Source organism: Myotis daubentonii, chromosome 14 (assembly GCF_963259705.1).
Source record: "Myotis daubentonii chromosome 14, mMyoDau2.1, whole genome shotgun sequence".
NCBI classification, from domain to species: domain Eukaryota; kingdom Metazoa; phylum Chordata; class Mammalia; order Chiroptera; family Vespertilionidae; genus Myotis; species Myotis daubentonii.
Window position 1 is genome coordinate 33,518,479 of NC_081853.1, and position 15,176 is coordinate 33,533,654.

The 15,176-nt window shown below is 35.1% G+C and overlaps 1 protein-coding gene across 2 annotated transcripts in view; it reads left to right on the forward strand.

Annotated features, from left to right (window-relative positions):
- NPHP3 (nephrocystin 3) overlaps window positions 1–15,176 on the forward strand; it is a 37,168-nt gene that overhangs the window by 15,162 nt on the left and 6,830 nt on the right. For both annotated transcript variants that reach the window (XM_059663934.1, XM_059663935.1), the window contains exons 10-22: window positions 639–742; window positions 1,925–2,039; window positions 2,284–2,427; window positions 2,906–3,003; window positions 4,264–4,366; window positions 4,781–4,863; window positions 6,533–6,671; window positions 9,853–10,017; window positions 11,072–11,166; window positions 11,715–11,837; window positions 13,066–13,255; window positions 13,418–13,659; window positions 14,671–14,746. In XM_059663934.1, coding sequence (XP_059519917.1) covers window positions 639–742; window positions 1,925–2,039; window positions 2,284–2,427; window positions 2,906–3,003; window positions 4,264–4,366; window positions 4,781–4,863; window positions 6,533–6,671; window positions 9,853–10,017; window positions 11,072–11,166; window positions 11,715–11,837; window positions 13,066–13,255; window positions 13,418–13,659; window positions 14,671–14,746 — 1,677 coding nt within the window. The remainder of the gene's footprint in view (window positions 1–638; window positions 743–1,924; window positions 2,040–2,283; window positions 2,428–2,905; window positions 3,004–4,263; window positions 4,367–4,780; window positions 4,864–6,532; window positions 6,672–9,852; window positions 10,018–11,071; window positions 11,167–11,714; window positions 11,838–13,065; window positions 13,256–13,417; window positions 13,660–14,670; window positions 14,747–15,176) is intronic.

A 15,176-nucleotide genomic window follows, 5' to 3' on the forward strand; every position in this document is an offset into this window, starting at 1 on the left:
GAGATATTTTGATTTTCTGAAGGTGTCCTTTTCAGCTCTGAACCAGTTTTTAGTGTCTGAGGAAAGCTTTGGAAATATGGTTCTTGGACTTTGCCTAGAGCTCACTTAATTTCAGAAAGATCTCAGGTGGCCTGTCCTAACCTGATTCTCTGTAGCAACTGGGAGACTTCAAGTCCTCAGATGAAACCTGCTCTTGTTTGGATCTGTCCTCAGAAGCCCTGGGAACTGAGGTGGTCTCTAGAACAGGTGTTTTGACCAGGAGATCGAGGATGCCTGTGGTACCCCCGTCAAGGTCTTCTGTGGTATTTTCTGGGGTTTAGGTTAGTAGAGTGGCCTCCCTGCAGCATTGTGCAAAACATCTGAATTTTGTAAAACCCCATGGGGATCTTAAGTGTTGTCCCTCCTTCATTATTCATCACAATACTATGTGTCTAAGAAATTGGGGCCCATTTGTTGTTTACTACCTTAGGCATATTTAACAAGTCATAAAAACAAGTAATTATGAGGGTGCTATTGACTAAAAGTAGATTCCATTTTCTCATGCAACTTTTTACCAATGATTTCAGGGGGCGTTGGCTATATTTACTATTCTAAGAAGCATGTGGTTCCTCACATTTTAAACTAATTTTTGTTTCCAGTATTATGAACGCCTCAATGATCTAGTGGCAGCACCAGCACCAATTCCACCCCTGCTCATATCTGGAGGACCAGGCTCTGGAAAGTCTCTGCTTTTATCAAAGTGGTATGATTCCGTGCAATTAAATTGTTATCATTGTGTCATTTGAATCACCAAATTCATTCAACAAAATGTCTGCCTTCCTGCCTAGTCTGTACTAAACATTAAAAGAGCAAAAAGGAGTGAAATAATAGATTTGTGCCTTGAAGTATACACAATACATATGTTAGAGAGAAGATACAGAATGAGAAAGATATAGGAAATTGAGCATTTGTGGTTATGTAGCTAAATGATGTAGGTCAGAGGTAAAGGAGTGCTTTGTAAGGGAGTGGTCAGTATGACATGGAATTAGGTGAATTCTAGAGGGAATGTGCCTTTATTTTCATTTATTGGCTTCATCTTAAAGGTTTTATTGGGATTTTAAATTATGTGAAACAAGACAAAGACTATTTAGAATGAGATAAGTCATAAAGAATATAAAAATAGACAATAACCTTTAATATGAATGCAAACTAGTTTTTCAAATTATGGACTAAGGTTCATATAAACTAATACATTCTCTTAATTTTATTTCAGTTCATCATATTATTTAAAGATAATTAGTGAAAATATTTTCTTCCGTAATTATTTACATTGAAGAGTTAGCTGACAGGGGTCCTCAAACTTTTTAAACAGGGGGCCAGTTAACTGTCCCTCAGACCATTGGAGGGCCGGACTATAGTTTAAAAAAAAAACTATGAACAAATTCCTATGCACACTGCACATATCTTATTTTGAAGTAAAAAAACAAAATGGGAACAAATATAATATTTGTATTTGCATGTGGCCCATGGGCCATAGTTTTAGGACCCCTGAGTTAGCACATGCTGGTTCTTTTTTATTGCCTTTTATTTAAAGTTATGTTTGAAAAAATACTGTTTTTGTACTTAATAAAAGAAACTTCCTTTTTCCTCTACTACCATATTTGAAACTAGAGGGTAATGCTAATTTTACTAATACTTTAAATTCAAATGTATACTATTTTGGCTTATATTAGTTAATATCAACTTGTAATTATAATGAATCTATAAATTTTAATGGTTAATTTAAAAGGATCTAAAAGTAGAGTAAAAATGGAAACTTCTCATATTTATTCAAAATTGACCATGTGATTGCTGATAAGTAGCATTTGATGTTTAATGCACTGTGAATTCTTTTTTAGTTGACAGTAAAGGAGCTTTATCAGTCTTATAAAAGCTCTTCTTTCAGGATTCAATTACAACAGAAGAATTCCCCTAATACACTAATTCTTTCTCATTTTGTGGGGAGGCCCATGTCAACCAGCTCAGAGTCTTCCTTGATTATTAAACGACTTACTCTAAAGGTATAGTATGCCATCTTTTGGAATTTTCAGAATTTTTATTTAGATTCAGATTTTGTTGGGGCTAAGTACCTGATGATAAACCAATTTTCAGTGATTACCCATTTGTTTTGGTTTTGCATAAGATTAAAAATAATACTCAATACGATTGGTGACTTGGTTTTGGTTCAAAGTGCAGAGATAGACCTATTTCTCACCAGCTGCTATAAAGTACAACTACTTCAGTCTGTGTGCTCTCATCTGGCAGCTGATGCAGCACTCTTGGTCAGTGTCCGCTCTGACCCTGGATCCTGCGAAGCTTCTGGAAGAATTTCCTCGTTGGCTGGAAAAACTCTCTGCGCGTCATCAAGGCAGCATCATCATCATTATTGATTCTATAGATCAAGTTCAGGTACTGTTTTCACTTTGTAACCCATTGATATACTCAGAAAGAGACAAAAGTATCAGTAATAACCATGGCAGGCATTTTATTTATACGTTCGTGAGAAAAAAATATTAACATTGTTTCTTTTATTTCTGCTTAATTTCTAAAGAGGAAGCATGTGGACTTAAAAAAAAATACTGTATGCCAGTACCTGCTAATATCTTATTGGGAAAGACCAACCAAATTTTCATAATTAGCAAAAATTGTTCATTTTGACATTTTTAGGGCCTGGACTTTTCCTTAAGTGTCCAGACTTTAGATCAGCAGCAGTAGACTTTTGCCACTTGTTCTTCTACTATTCTGAGATAAATCTTCCAAAAATAAGGTTTTATCCTTAACAGTAAGAGAAACTTAAAGAGAATTTTCATTTTATCTGGGGAGCTGTTATGGGTTGTTTTGAAATATTTTGAATTAATAGATTGAATTTTGTTTTTATATTTTTAAGCAAGTTGAAAAACACATGAAATGGCTGATAGATCCCCTGCCAGTGAATGTAAGAGTAATTGTTTCTGTGAATGTAGAAACATGCCCTCCAGCATGGAGGTACGATGCTAACTTTAGTTCTTTCAGATTACATGAAATGTTTTAAGTACAAACAAGGCAAGGTTTTTCATATGTGTTTGTGTTTTTTGTATTTTTTATAAAAGTGGCAGTGAGGATGTGGAGAAGTGGACAATACCAGGATAAATATGCGATCAATAAGGATTTGGTGGGAGGTTAAATCTGGGATGTGAGAGAGGAGAAGGCTGGGATGACTCCCAGGTTTCTGACTTGAGAAATTAGTAAATTGTGGGCCTATGAGCTGAATGAGAAGCACAAAGGACAGGCAGGTTTGTTTTCTAACATGGTTAGTTTGAGTTGCCAATTATAACTTGAGTTGTGATGTCTAGTAGACAAATTTATGGATGAGGAAAATGGGGTAGGGCTGGGCTAAGACACCTGTTATCCTGAAATGCGAGCTCACTTTAATAGCCCTCAAAAAGGGATGAAGTGGTTGAATTCTGTGGGGCAGTATTTCTCAACATATTTTTGCCCCAAATGGAGCCTTTTTACTAATTATATTCCTTATCACCTCCCTGCCAAGAAATGTAATACCACACATATACTGTACACTGAGTGGCCAGATTATTATGACCACCTGATGTTTGTAGGCAAATTAGCTATAATTTCGCGCTGAAGTTGCTAGAGGGCCAGACCATTATAAATAGGGAAGCAGATTGTTTACCACGACAATAGAAGTGATTTTTTTCTGAAGATATGGGTAAACAACACGATTTAACAGCCTTTGAACGTGGGATATAATATACGTATATCAGTTTATGCATAGAAACAGATATGCGAATATATTTGTGCCTTATACATCGAAAGAATAAGATATTTTCACACACACACCCCAACTAGCAATTGTCATCACTCCACTGAGAATGCATATTGTAAAGTGAATAAATTTCAATTGGGTTACAAATTACCTGTGGGCAAAGACTGTGTCTTGTACTATTCCTCATAGGTACTGATACCTATGTTTACGATAGTGTACTTAGAACTAGAAATATTTTACCACTTCACTATCTAAAGTCGAGTTGTTTATTTTAGTACAGTTTTTGTTGTGATTAATAGCTGAAAGTAATGATGTTAGAATAAATGAAATAATGTTACTTAATAGGATTAACAAATTAGTTTTGCTTATTTAATAAAGGCAGTATAAAAAATTAATTGCTGTAGTGGATTTTGACTTGTGGGTAGAGTACAGCTTTGGTGGTATTATTAGAAGATAATTTCATTTTCCTTTTCTTTAAATAAAAGGTTGTGGCCTACACTTCATCTTGATCCTTTAAATCCAAAAGATGCAAAATCTATTATAATTGCAGAGTGCCACTCTGTAGACATTAAATTGAGTAAAGAGCAGGTAAGTGTCATTAATTGTGCTGCTATCTTTTTCTATTACCTTTCCATTAAAACACCTTATGTGAGACTTAATATTTAATATTTTCTGTTGTTAGAAGGAAAATTGGAGTTTAGTAATTACTGTGTTAAATGCATTTGCTCTTAAACCTATAGCAGATATAGAAGAAGGAATAAAGAAAATTTTGGTCATAGGTTTACTTTACTATATTATATTAAGCAGGTATTTTAACAGCAAAAAAAGCATTTGCATGTCAACTTCACCTGTGGTCCTCGACCGCACGGCAGTGATGCTGCTGGTGAGATGGCAGGAACCGTGTCATTCCTGCAGGGATGTTTGTTGATGGCTCAGTAGTAAAGGCCACTTAATTCCAGGGTGGTTTTGTATTTTTGTTTTGTTTTCTGGTAAACTGTGCAGGAGAAGAAGCTAGAACGACATTGTCGTTCTGCTGCAACCTGCAATGCCCTTTATGTCACCCTTTTCGGCAAAATGATTGCATGGTAAGTGGCGATTCTTTTACATGACCTTCTGCATGTTTTATGTTTGCTGCAGACTGCTTCCTCACCGCATGAAATGGAGAACTGATCACTATGACAATCTCTTGGGCCACTCAGATTCTGTTTATTCTAACAGTGATACTAACAACCTGTGAGAATGTGACTTGTAACTGAAGATCGATAACCTGTGAATTACCATAACTTGTTGAATATGTTTGTGTAATTTTCATCACACTAACCTTTTCCTTACTGGGGGTTGCAAAAGAAGGCCATCTTTGCCCTCGTTTGGAGCCCATCCATGAGTGCTCAAGGTCACCTGCTTAAGGGAAGTGAGGAGTCAACTGAGGTGTTAAAAATATTACTTCCGGTGCCTTTGACTATCAGTAGGTAGGTATGTGGGTAGGAATTTGTAGCTGTCTTTGTTATCAAATTCTGATAAACCTTTTACCTTGAAATAAATTATTCCATTTTACATATCCATCAGTAATTTGCTTTTAGATAAGCATTAGAAAGTTTTATTACTTTGATTTCTTCAGTACTGCCTCAGACTACTTGTTTGTCCATTCAAAACCAGAGGTTGTTTTTCATTGCAATAGATAGTAATGATTTTTTTTCATTGCAATAGATAGTAATCCTAGCACAATGCATATTCTAGACACTGAACCTGGTACTCTTGTCTCTTAATTCCACATTCTCATCTTAAGAACCAAATGAAAAAAATCTTCTGAAACTTTCACTTGTCCATGATATTTGCACTGTTCCTTCTTGCTTCCCAGTTGAGCAGTGAATCTGGCCTCTGTGCCTATCAGTAGCTTGAATAAGTATAATTCAAGAGTGCGAGTTACTTTCTATACATTTCACAATTTTTATTGAAATTATCTACTTAAGAGGGATTATGGACCACTTCTTTTTGTTTTGATTTTTTTTCTGTTTCGATATCTTTATATTTAAAAAAGAAACTACTGGTAAATATTGTGTAATAATTTAAAACACCCTCCTCTCCCCCCAGTTTACTGATTTTCTTTTAGCCTCATGTTTTTCAAATTCTGGCTTTAAAAATTTTAATTTGCACGGCTAACTAACTAATAATATTTATTTATAATTATTTTTCTGCTTCTAGTATGTAGGTAGCATGCTTCTAGATGATAGGAACCATGTCTTACTCATTCTTATGTTCTATAATACATAGTAATTGTTTGAATTTAATAAGAACCAGAATTTGTTTATTGAATTGAATTAAATGGTACACTAAAATAAATTTGATGACTCCAGCAGCCCCATAAAACTACCATTTTTCTGTATTATGTTTTATTGAATTCCTGTTCTTATCAGTTGCAATATAAAATATAGAGATGACATTGTGGGTTTTTTTTGTTTTTGTTTTTTATTGATTTCAGAGAAGAAGGGAAAGAGAGAGAGAGAAAAAAAACATCAATGATGAGAGAAAAATCATTGATCAGCTGCCTCCTGCACACCTCACACTGGGGATTGAGCCAGCAACCCGGGCATATGCCCTGACAGGGAATTGAACCATGACCTCCTGGTTCATAGGTCGACACTCAACCACTGAGCCACGCTTGCTGGGCAAGACCACATTGTTTTTAATCTACCCCCAGTTTTTCACAGATGTTGGCAGTCTATAAGAAATTAAGTCTGTTTTCAATTCCAACAGTGCTGGGAAATCAGGCAATTTAGATAAAATTCTTCATCAGTGTTTCCAGTGTCAAGATACAGTTTCATTATACAGACTTGTTCTGCGATCCATCCAGGAGTCCATGGCGAATGATATGGATAAAGAACTCATGAAACAGGTAAAGTGTAGTAAATTCATCAAAGGAAGATTATTTTGCTTTGTTTGCATTTATATGTGAATTAAAGTAAATAGCAAATTTTGGTAAATTTGTGCTCAAATACATTTCAAGCATATACAGGAATGTGTGCTTGTGTCCAGAAGTAATATCTTGGGAAATTTGCATTTTCCTGATTGTCATTGAGATTTTTTTATCTGTTCATGTTCATTAGTTATTCTTGTTTCCTGTATGTGACTTCTTAGTTCAAGTCCTTTAAACATTTTTTAATTGAGTTCGGATCTATGGGCATTCTTAAGTGTTCTGCATGCTGACTACAAATACTTTGTTAGAGAGTTTTCAAATGTCTTTTTCCTTATCTTTCCTTGTCTTATCTTTTAACTTTATGGTGTCAAAGTTTTATCAACAGTTGCTTTTATGGGTTATGCCTGTGTATCTTCTTTTCAAAATCCTTTGCTATCATAAAAGTATTCTCATATATATTTTCCCCTTCAGAATATTTGACAGTTTGTTCTTCATGTGTAAGCCCTTAATTCATGTTGATTTATTTTTGTTTATTGTATGAGGAAGGAATCTACTTTTTAATCTTTTATTATTAGTATGTGGTTGTTTTACTAAGTAGTACATCTTTTCTACTGATGTAGAATGCTATCTGTTGAGTGTCCAGAATATAGACACATGAGTCCACTTCTAGGCTTTTCTTGTTCCAATTTTGCCTATTCCTTGCCAATACCAGTGTCTTACCTATTAGAACTTTAAAGTGAACTTTAACATTTGGTTGGACAAGCTCCCTGTCAATATTATTCTTTACGATTTTGTTGGATAATTTCCTGTGTGTATTTTTAGAATTGGTTCAGCAAGTGCCCTGGAAACTTATTTTGGAATTCTTTGGAATTGCATTGAATTTAGAGATAGAGTTAAATAAATTATATGTCTTTCCTCTATGGAAAGCTAAATGATTCTTCACTATTTAGTCATCTTCTTTAATGACTTTCAATAAAGGTCTTACACATCCTTTGTTAAGGTTTGTTTCTAAGGACTCTGAAGTTAAAATAATATTTTATTTGTTTTAATTTTTGTTAAAGAATAGTTGGCATACAACAGTATATGAGTTTCTGGTGATTTGACATTTATTTACCTTATGATGTGATCACCACACTAAGTCTAGTAACATTTGTCACCTTGCCAAGTTATTACAATATTATTGACTATAACCCCTGTTAGTCATTCTCGTAGCTTATTTATTTTATAATTGGAAGTTTATACCTTATTCCCCTTCACCGTTTTTTACCCATTGAGGATATAGAAAAAAGGAAAACCTAATGCACTGTTGATAGGATTGTGAATTGGTGCAGCCACTATAGAAAACATTATGGATATTCCTCAAAAAATTAAAAGTAGAACTTCCATACAACTCAACAATTCCACTTCTGGGTATTTATCTGAAGAAAACAAAAACATTATTTATTTGCAGTAGCCAATATATGGAAGCAACCTAGATGTTCATTGATAGATGAATGGATAACAAAGATGTGGTACAGATACACAGGGGAATATTACTCAATAAAAAAGAATGAAATCTTGCTATTTATAACACCACGGATGGAACCAGAGGGTATTATGCTAAGGGAAACGTCAACAAAGAAATAAATGAAATAACATTTTAAAATTGTTTGTTATTAGTTAAATTCAGTTTTAATTTCTGAAAACTTACTTTATATTTAGCAACATTGTTGAACTCTTATAGTTTGAACCTTGATCCATTTTAATGTTAGTTTCTCAACTTGAGGGCTCCTGGGGTTTTGCCTTTTCATCTTACTTTCTAGCTCATAAGCATCCCATGTCTGGACTAATGTTTTCCTCATGTATCCCTTCCCTGAGGGGACAGCCCTTGGAAGGTCCTGGTGTTCGCAAGCATTCTAGTTCCACCTCTTTGCCTCGTGGGGCATACGGGCTCACCTTCCATCCCCACTGTGGGTGTGAAAACGCAAGCCCCGAAGTTACTGGGGGGGCTGCCTATCCCTCTCCCCACTTTCCCAGGGACAGCACCCCTAGCACTTAGCCCTCTGATTTTCACTTTCCTATCATTTTTGGCACCTGGAGGATTTCCCTTTCTTTCCCCCGGCTCCACTGTGCTTTCAGAAATATTTTGTTATATGTCATCTGGCAATATCAGGCGTTTGTAGTAGAAGGGCTATTTTCTTCCACCATTTTCCCAGAATTGGGACTTTGTCATTCGTTTTAATAATACATTTCCTGCAGTTTTAACTTCCACTACAATTTTTCTATATGTATCTTATCTTTGGCATGCTATATTTTATATAGACACTATTGTCAACCTTAAAACTAAAGCAGCCAGTTATTTTATTAGCAAAATGGGGTTATTCAAGAATGGCAGAGAATTGCAATTGGAAACAAGCAAGCTACGGCAAAACCATAGCAAGTCCAGATAAGGAAGAAGGGCCTGTTTTTATGAGGTTTTAGAAGGAAATTGGCAAGAGTTGTTTTGAACAAAAGTTCATTGGAGAAGAACAAGAGTTCGAGGTGGTGACAGTTTCTATTGGCTGCAAGGGCTGGAAGGGGTCCTCTTTTTTCCTAAAAGCAGGAGATGAAATTCCCATGTGAGTAACGCCCTCCCTTGTTAAAATAATTCTCCTCCTTTTTCCTGCTGGTCAGGCAGGCTGCAGTGAGTGACAGGTGCATGAGGTGTTCTCCTTTCAGGGCTGCCTGACACTTTAAATCAGTGGTTCTCAACCTTGGCTGCACATTAGAATCACCTGGGAATCTTTTTTAAAATCCTGATTTCTGGGCCTCATCCTCCGGAAATTCTGTTTCTTTGTTACTAATGTTGTGGCCCCACCCCATAACAAAGAAACAGAATTTCCGGAGGATGAGGCCCAGAAATCAGGATTTTAAAAAGATTTCCAGGTGATTCTAATGTGCAGCCAAGGTTGAAAACCACTGCTTTCAATGAAATTTCCTTTATTTTCACTCGATCATATTCTTGATTAGTGTATTTTGGGAAGTGTGTTTCATGCTAAAAAATCTGTTTCTTTAGTAAATCATTTGAATTATAAATTTGAATAAGAAATCAATAAGCTTAAAAGAATTGTGGAAATTTTAATGGCAGTTAGTTATGTAAAAAAATACTTTATGATCATTGTTAATATGTTTTTCTGCCTAGATTCTCTGCCTCATAAATGTTAGTCATAATGGTGTAAGTGAATCAGAGTTGATGGAACTCTATCCAGAGATGTCCTGGGCTGTCTTGACCTCCCTTATTCACAGTTTACACAAACTGTGTTTGTTGACTTATGGTTGTGGCTTGCTCAAGTTTCAACATCTACAGGTAAATGTTATTTTAATCAGGTGGTTTTTTTTTTACTTACAAATGTCAACATATCATTACATGCTGTATTATGCTATATTATACATTATTTTAAGTGTTTGAATTGTTAAACAAAATTGAAATCTGAAATTTGGTATTATAAATTTTTTTGCAATGATTTTACCTTAGATGTAAAATTTGGCTAGTATTATTATTTTGACTAATAATATTATGTGTAGTATCTTTATGACATGGTTATTACTTTCAAAGTAATTTTGAAAGAGGAAATATATTTTTCCCATTTTGTGATTTATTGAATTGCAAGTATAGTTATATATGTCTTAAGAGCTTGGATTCTGAGTGTCTGTTTACAACCACGCTCTTTAGAGCTTAATAGTTATGGAACGATGAGCAAGTTCTTTAAGCCTTGGGCAGACTTTTCCAGCATATCATAGGGGTTGTGAAGAGAATTAATTGAGATAGATCTTGATCCTTATGAGGTGTTAGACATAATGTCTAGCACATAGTAGTAAATGTTTAGGAAAGAGTTACTAATATAATTCTTATCTGCAATGCCATGGTTAATATATATATATATATATATACACACACATACATACATATACACACACAAATGGAAATGAAGTCTTTCATTTGGGTATGCTGTATTATATTTGTAGGTGTGAAATGTTTATAACTTCACAGGCTTATCTTTCTCCTTTATTGTTATTCTTTTTAGTACTTCTTAAATCCACATCTTTAAGACTTTTTTTATTGAAGTAAAATTGACATACAACATTGTATTAGTTTCAGGTATACAACATAATGATTTACATTTCTGAGATTTTAATGTATGTAATTAAATAAAAGTTTGAAATTGCATTTTGAGTTCTTAAAATATTAGTACAGGAATTTTTATTCTCATATCAGTTTATCACATAAATCCATCCTGAATTTTAAAATATTCTAATGCCATTTCTATTATACAACAGTAAGATTGAAATGATTGTAAATTCTGTTTTAGAAATTTATAGTACAAAAAATAGACTGCAGTATTTTTTCTTTTTCTCCCTAGGCTTGGGAAACAGTGAGACTAGAGTACATGGAAGATGCCACCATTATTTCTTCTTATAGGCAGAAGCTAATCAACTACTTCACTATGCAGCTAAGGTATTAGAAGTACCCATATTGTACTCCTATAACTTCTGCTACCCCCTTTACCTCTGTGTCCTTATTTCTCTTTCTTAACTTATAACTTAATGTATAACATTTAATTATTACAAAAAAGATTAAATTCTCTCCCTATCTTGTTAATGTCAAAAGGGCAAAAGATAATTCCATAAGTCTTTTAACACTACTAGTATACTAAAGATGTAAACTTAAGTAAAATCAATTTAGGATCACTTTATTACTTTTATTTTATTCCAGTTAAATAGTTTAAAAATATGAGTGTCTGTGAATACCTTTGTGTCCATTTGTGTCCATTGAGGGTTTTTTTTAAAATAATTCAATTTTAGGAAAATACCGTTAGAGTTTGTTTGGTGTCCCTGATTACAACTATTTATTTTCTTAGTTAGATTGGTAAAGTTTCTGGTTTTAACAATTAAAGAGTCAGAGACATATGTTAGATACAGTTTTCTTCAGCATGTGTCTGAAGCTTTTGGAAGCGATGTCATGGCAGGAAGGTACTGTTGAGTATTGTCCCTTCTCTTCTATAGTCAGGACCCAGTGACCTGGAGAAGCGCAGATGAACTCCCGTGGCTTTTTCAGCAGCAGGGAAGTAAACAGAGGCTGCACGATTGTCTTCTCAATCTCTTTGTGTCTCAAAACCTTTATAAAAGGTAAGGAACTTATGTGTAGAACATCCTTCCCCAGAAAAACATATTGAAACAGTTGTTCTGCTTAACAAAGAAAAATATAATTTTTAACTTAAAAATTAGTCCAATTTCAGTGCTACCTAAAATATAAAACAGTGTGGGAGGAATTTAAGACAATTTGCAAATTACCATGAGATTTACTTTTATCCAAGATAAAAAGTAAAAAGGCAGAGTATGGCTGCTTCATAAAATCAGGGCTAGAATGATCTTGAGACAGCTTCATACCCAATCTTGCATTTAAGCAGGTTTGACTGAGTCACCTAGAGAGGTGTGGTTTACGATATCTGACTCTCAAGGCCTTCAGAGACCTCAAAGTGTATCTGAGCCCTACAGAGAATCCAACTGGTGTTGAGATTAAAGAAAGGATTACCCTTTAAAAATAAACATATTGTTTTGTCTTTTCTGGTATATTTGAATTTGCCTGTGTCAGAACCACACCTTATGAGCCAAGCTACTGACCTGCTAAGCCTCATGAGGGGATTTTTCTGTCTCACTTAGAAATTTCAACATTTCTCATAACAGCTGCATACTTTTTTTGTTCCTGAGTGAACTCTCAAGTTTCTTTGTTGTACCTTGTAACTTATTTCTTATCTTCATTCCAATTTTTCATGATTCCTTTGAAAGCAGTTTCATTCTTTAGTTTACTAGCTCTCCTGGTTAATATCATCTACAGATAATTAAGCTTACTTTTATTCAATTCCATGATGAAAATACAAAGTAGATATCCTATGACAGTTTGCCTATGTTTCAGTAGTTTCTTCTGTTCTAGTTTCCATCACTTAAAATAGGTTTTTGGATGAACCCAAATTGATTACATATCAGGAAGTGTCTAAAAGTAATTCTAATACATTGCTGTTGATGAGTAACCATAATGATGTTAATGGTAACAGCCCACACTATGGAGTATTTTCTATGTGCCATAATCTCCTTACAGTAACACCTGAGGCAGGTGTGTCCGTGTCCCCTCTCTGCAAAAGAGGAAGTTGAGGCATAAGAGGTCAGACATCCTGTTCATGATCACGCAGCTGGGAGCAGTGGACTCAGGTGACAGTCTGAGTCCACAGTGTTACCTCACTACACCATGCCTGCCTACTAATAAATTGTCAGTTACTTGATATGAATTCTGGCGTTTTCACTTGATAATGGCTTTTAAGGTTTGTTTTCCTCGAATTACTGTTATTTGTTCAAACAGAGGACACTTTGCTGAGTTGCTGAGCTACTGGCAGTTTGTGGGCAAAGACAAAAGCGCGATGGCAGCTGAGTACTTTGATTCACTGAAGCAGTATGAGAAAAACTGTGAGGGCGAGGAGAACATGATGTGCTTAGCAGATCTCTATGAAACCCTGGGGCGCTTCCTCAAGGACCTGGGCCTGCTCAGTCAGGTAACTGTAGCAGGAATCACAGCCAGGGTGGGTTTTTCCTGTTTACTGGGCTCTCCCTGCAGGAATTAATGCAGCTTTTATTTGCTGTGCTAATCAGATGGTAGATCTTACACTTTCCTACTTTTCACTCACTTCAGTTGACCTTTAATATCTTTTCCCCAGGCTGTGGTACCTTTGCAGAGGTCTCTAGAAATTCGAGAAACAGCTTTGGATCCAGATCACCCGAGGGTAGCTCAGTCCCTTCACCAGTTGGCAAGTGTGTATGTGCAGTGGAAGAAGTTTGGCAACGCAGAGCAACTGTACAAACAGGCATTAGAAATCTCTGAAAACGCCTATGGCGCAGACCATCCACATATTGCTCGTGAACTTGAGGCACTTGCAACTTTGTACCAGAAACAAAATAAGTAAGATTGAGCTCACTAATACTCTGGTTTTATGGTGGGGAATTACAGTTCTACATGTCCTCATGTGGTAGGCTTTCTTTTGTGGCGGGGTACCTTTACTTATCCTGTATCTTTTTAATGCATCATATTCAAATACTATTTGTTGGTCTGCGCCTTCATGAGGTAAACAAAAAATTAGAACTGTAAGATCCATCTCTGTCTGAAGATGAGTAGAGAACAGAGCGTGGGGTTTGTAGTCACATAGTTGGGTCGGAATCTGGGCTCCCTCACTGACTGGCTTTGTAACACGGAGTGAATTACTACCACAAGGGCTAAGAACCGCGGCCCCTGGCCAAGTCCAGGTGGCCTCCTGCTTTGTAAACAAGGTTTTACGGGAACACAGCTGCATTGTTTTCATTTACATATTGTCTATGGTTGCCTCCTTGCTTCAGCGGTAGAGTTCATTCAGTAGTTGAGACAGAGACTGCATGGCCCATAAGGCCTAAAGTACTACCTCGCCCTTTATAGACGAAGTTTGCTGGTCAGTGGTATAATAAAAAGTATCTATGAGATACCCACTGAATGGCTCCTTTTCCTCCATCAGAAATCATTTATTTTGCTCCATCATAACTGATACATATTGGAATATTTTTAACTTTAAGAAATCTTGTTCACACAAATTTTGAATGAATTTTACATTTATCTTTGACCAAACATTAGCCTCTATAGGAGAAGGTGATATAGCAAGCTAAAATTTTAGATTTTCATTTAGATATGTTGTCCTTTAGAAATCCAAAGTGAATTGTATCAGTTAAAAATCTGTTAAATGTCCATTACTTGGAGTATTAGGTCTGTTTTGTTAGATTTTTTTTTTTTTATGAAGGGTTGTGTTAAAGATTTGTAATTCCATGTAACAGTGCTGTTTTTAAGAGCCAGAAATAGCTTTACACTAGGTAAGGAGTGCTTTCATTTCACTGAACTATGTTACTTTGGACATGTTTCTTTTGTTTGACTTTTTTTTTTTTTTTAAAGATATGAACAAGCTGAACATTTTAGGAAAAAATCCTTTAAGATTCGTCAAAAAGCTACAAGGAGAAAAGGCAACTTGGTAATGAGAGATTTCTTTTGTTTTGTGTTTTGAACAAAGAGGAAGAGAGCATCTCTGACTATCATTATATAGATGCATAAACCTCACAAGTTTTAAGAACTTTATATTTTAAGTGACTTCTAGAAAAGTACTGATTAATATTTTCATTTATTTATAATGTGTTTAAATATTACTATTACTGAGAGGTACAACTTAGTAGACTCTTAAAAGTAGAATTATATATTGTCTTAATCATTTTGCAGTTTATATGTACATCAAATCATCACACTGTACACCTTAAGCTTACACAGTGTGGTATGTCAATTATATCTCGAAATTAAAAAATTTTTTAAGTGAAACCTAGTTCATTTGAAGGTTAGACTCTGGATGTAGACTTGAAAGCTGCTTCAATTCTTTTCTTTAAAAGGTTGGAAAAGGGAGCAAAAGTAAT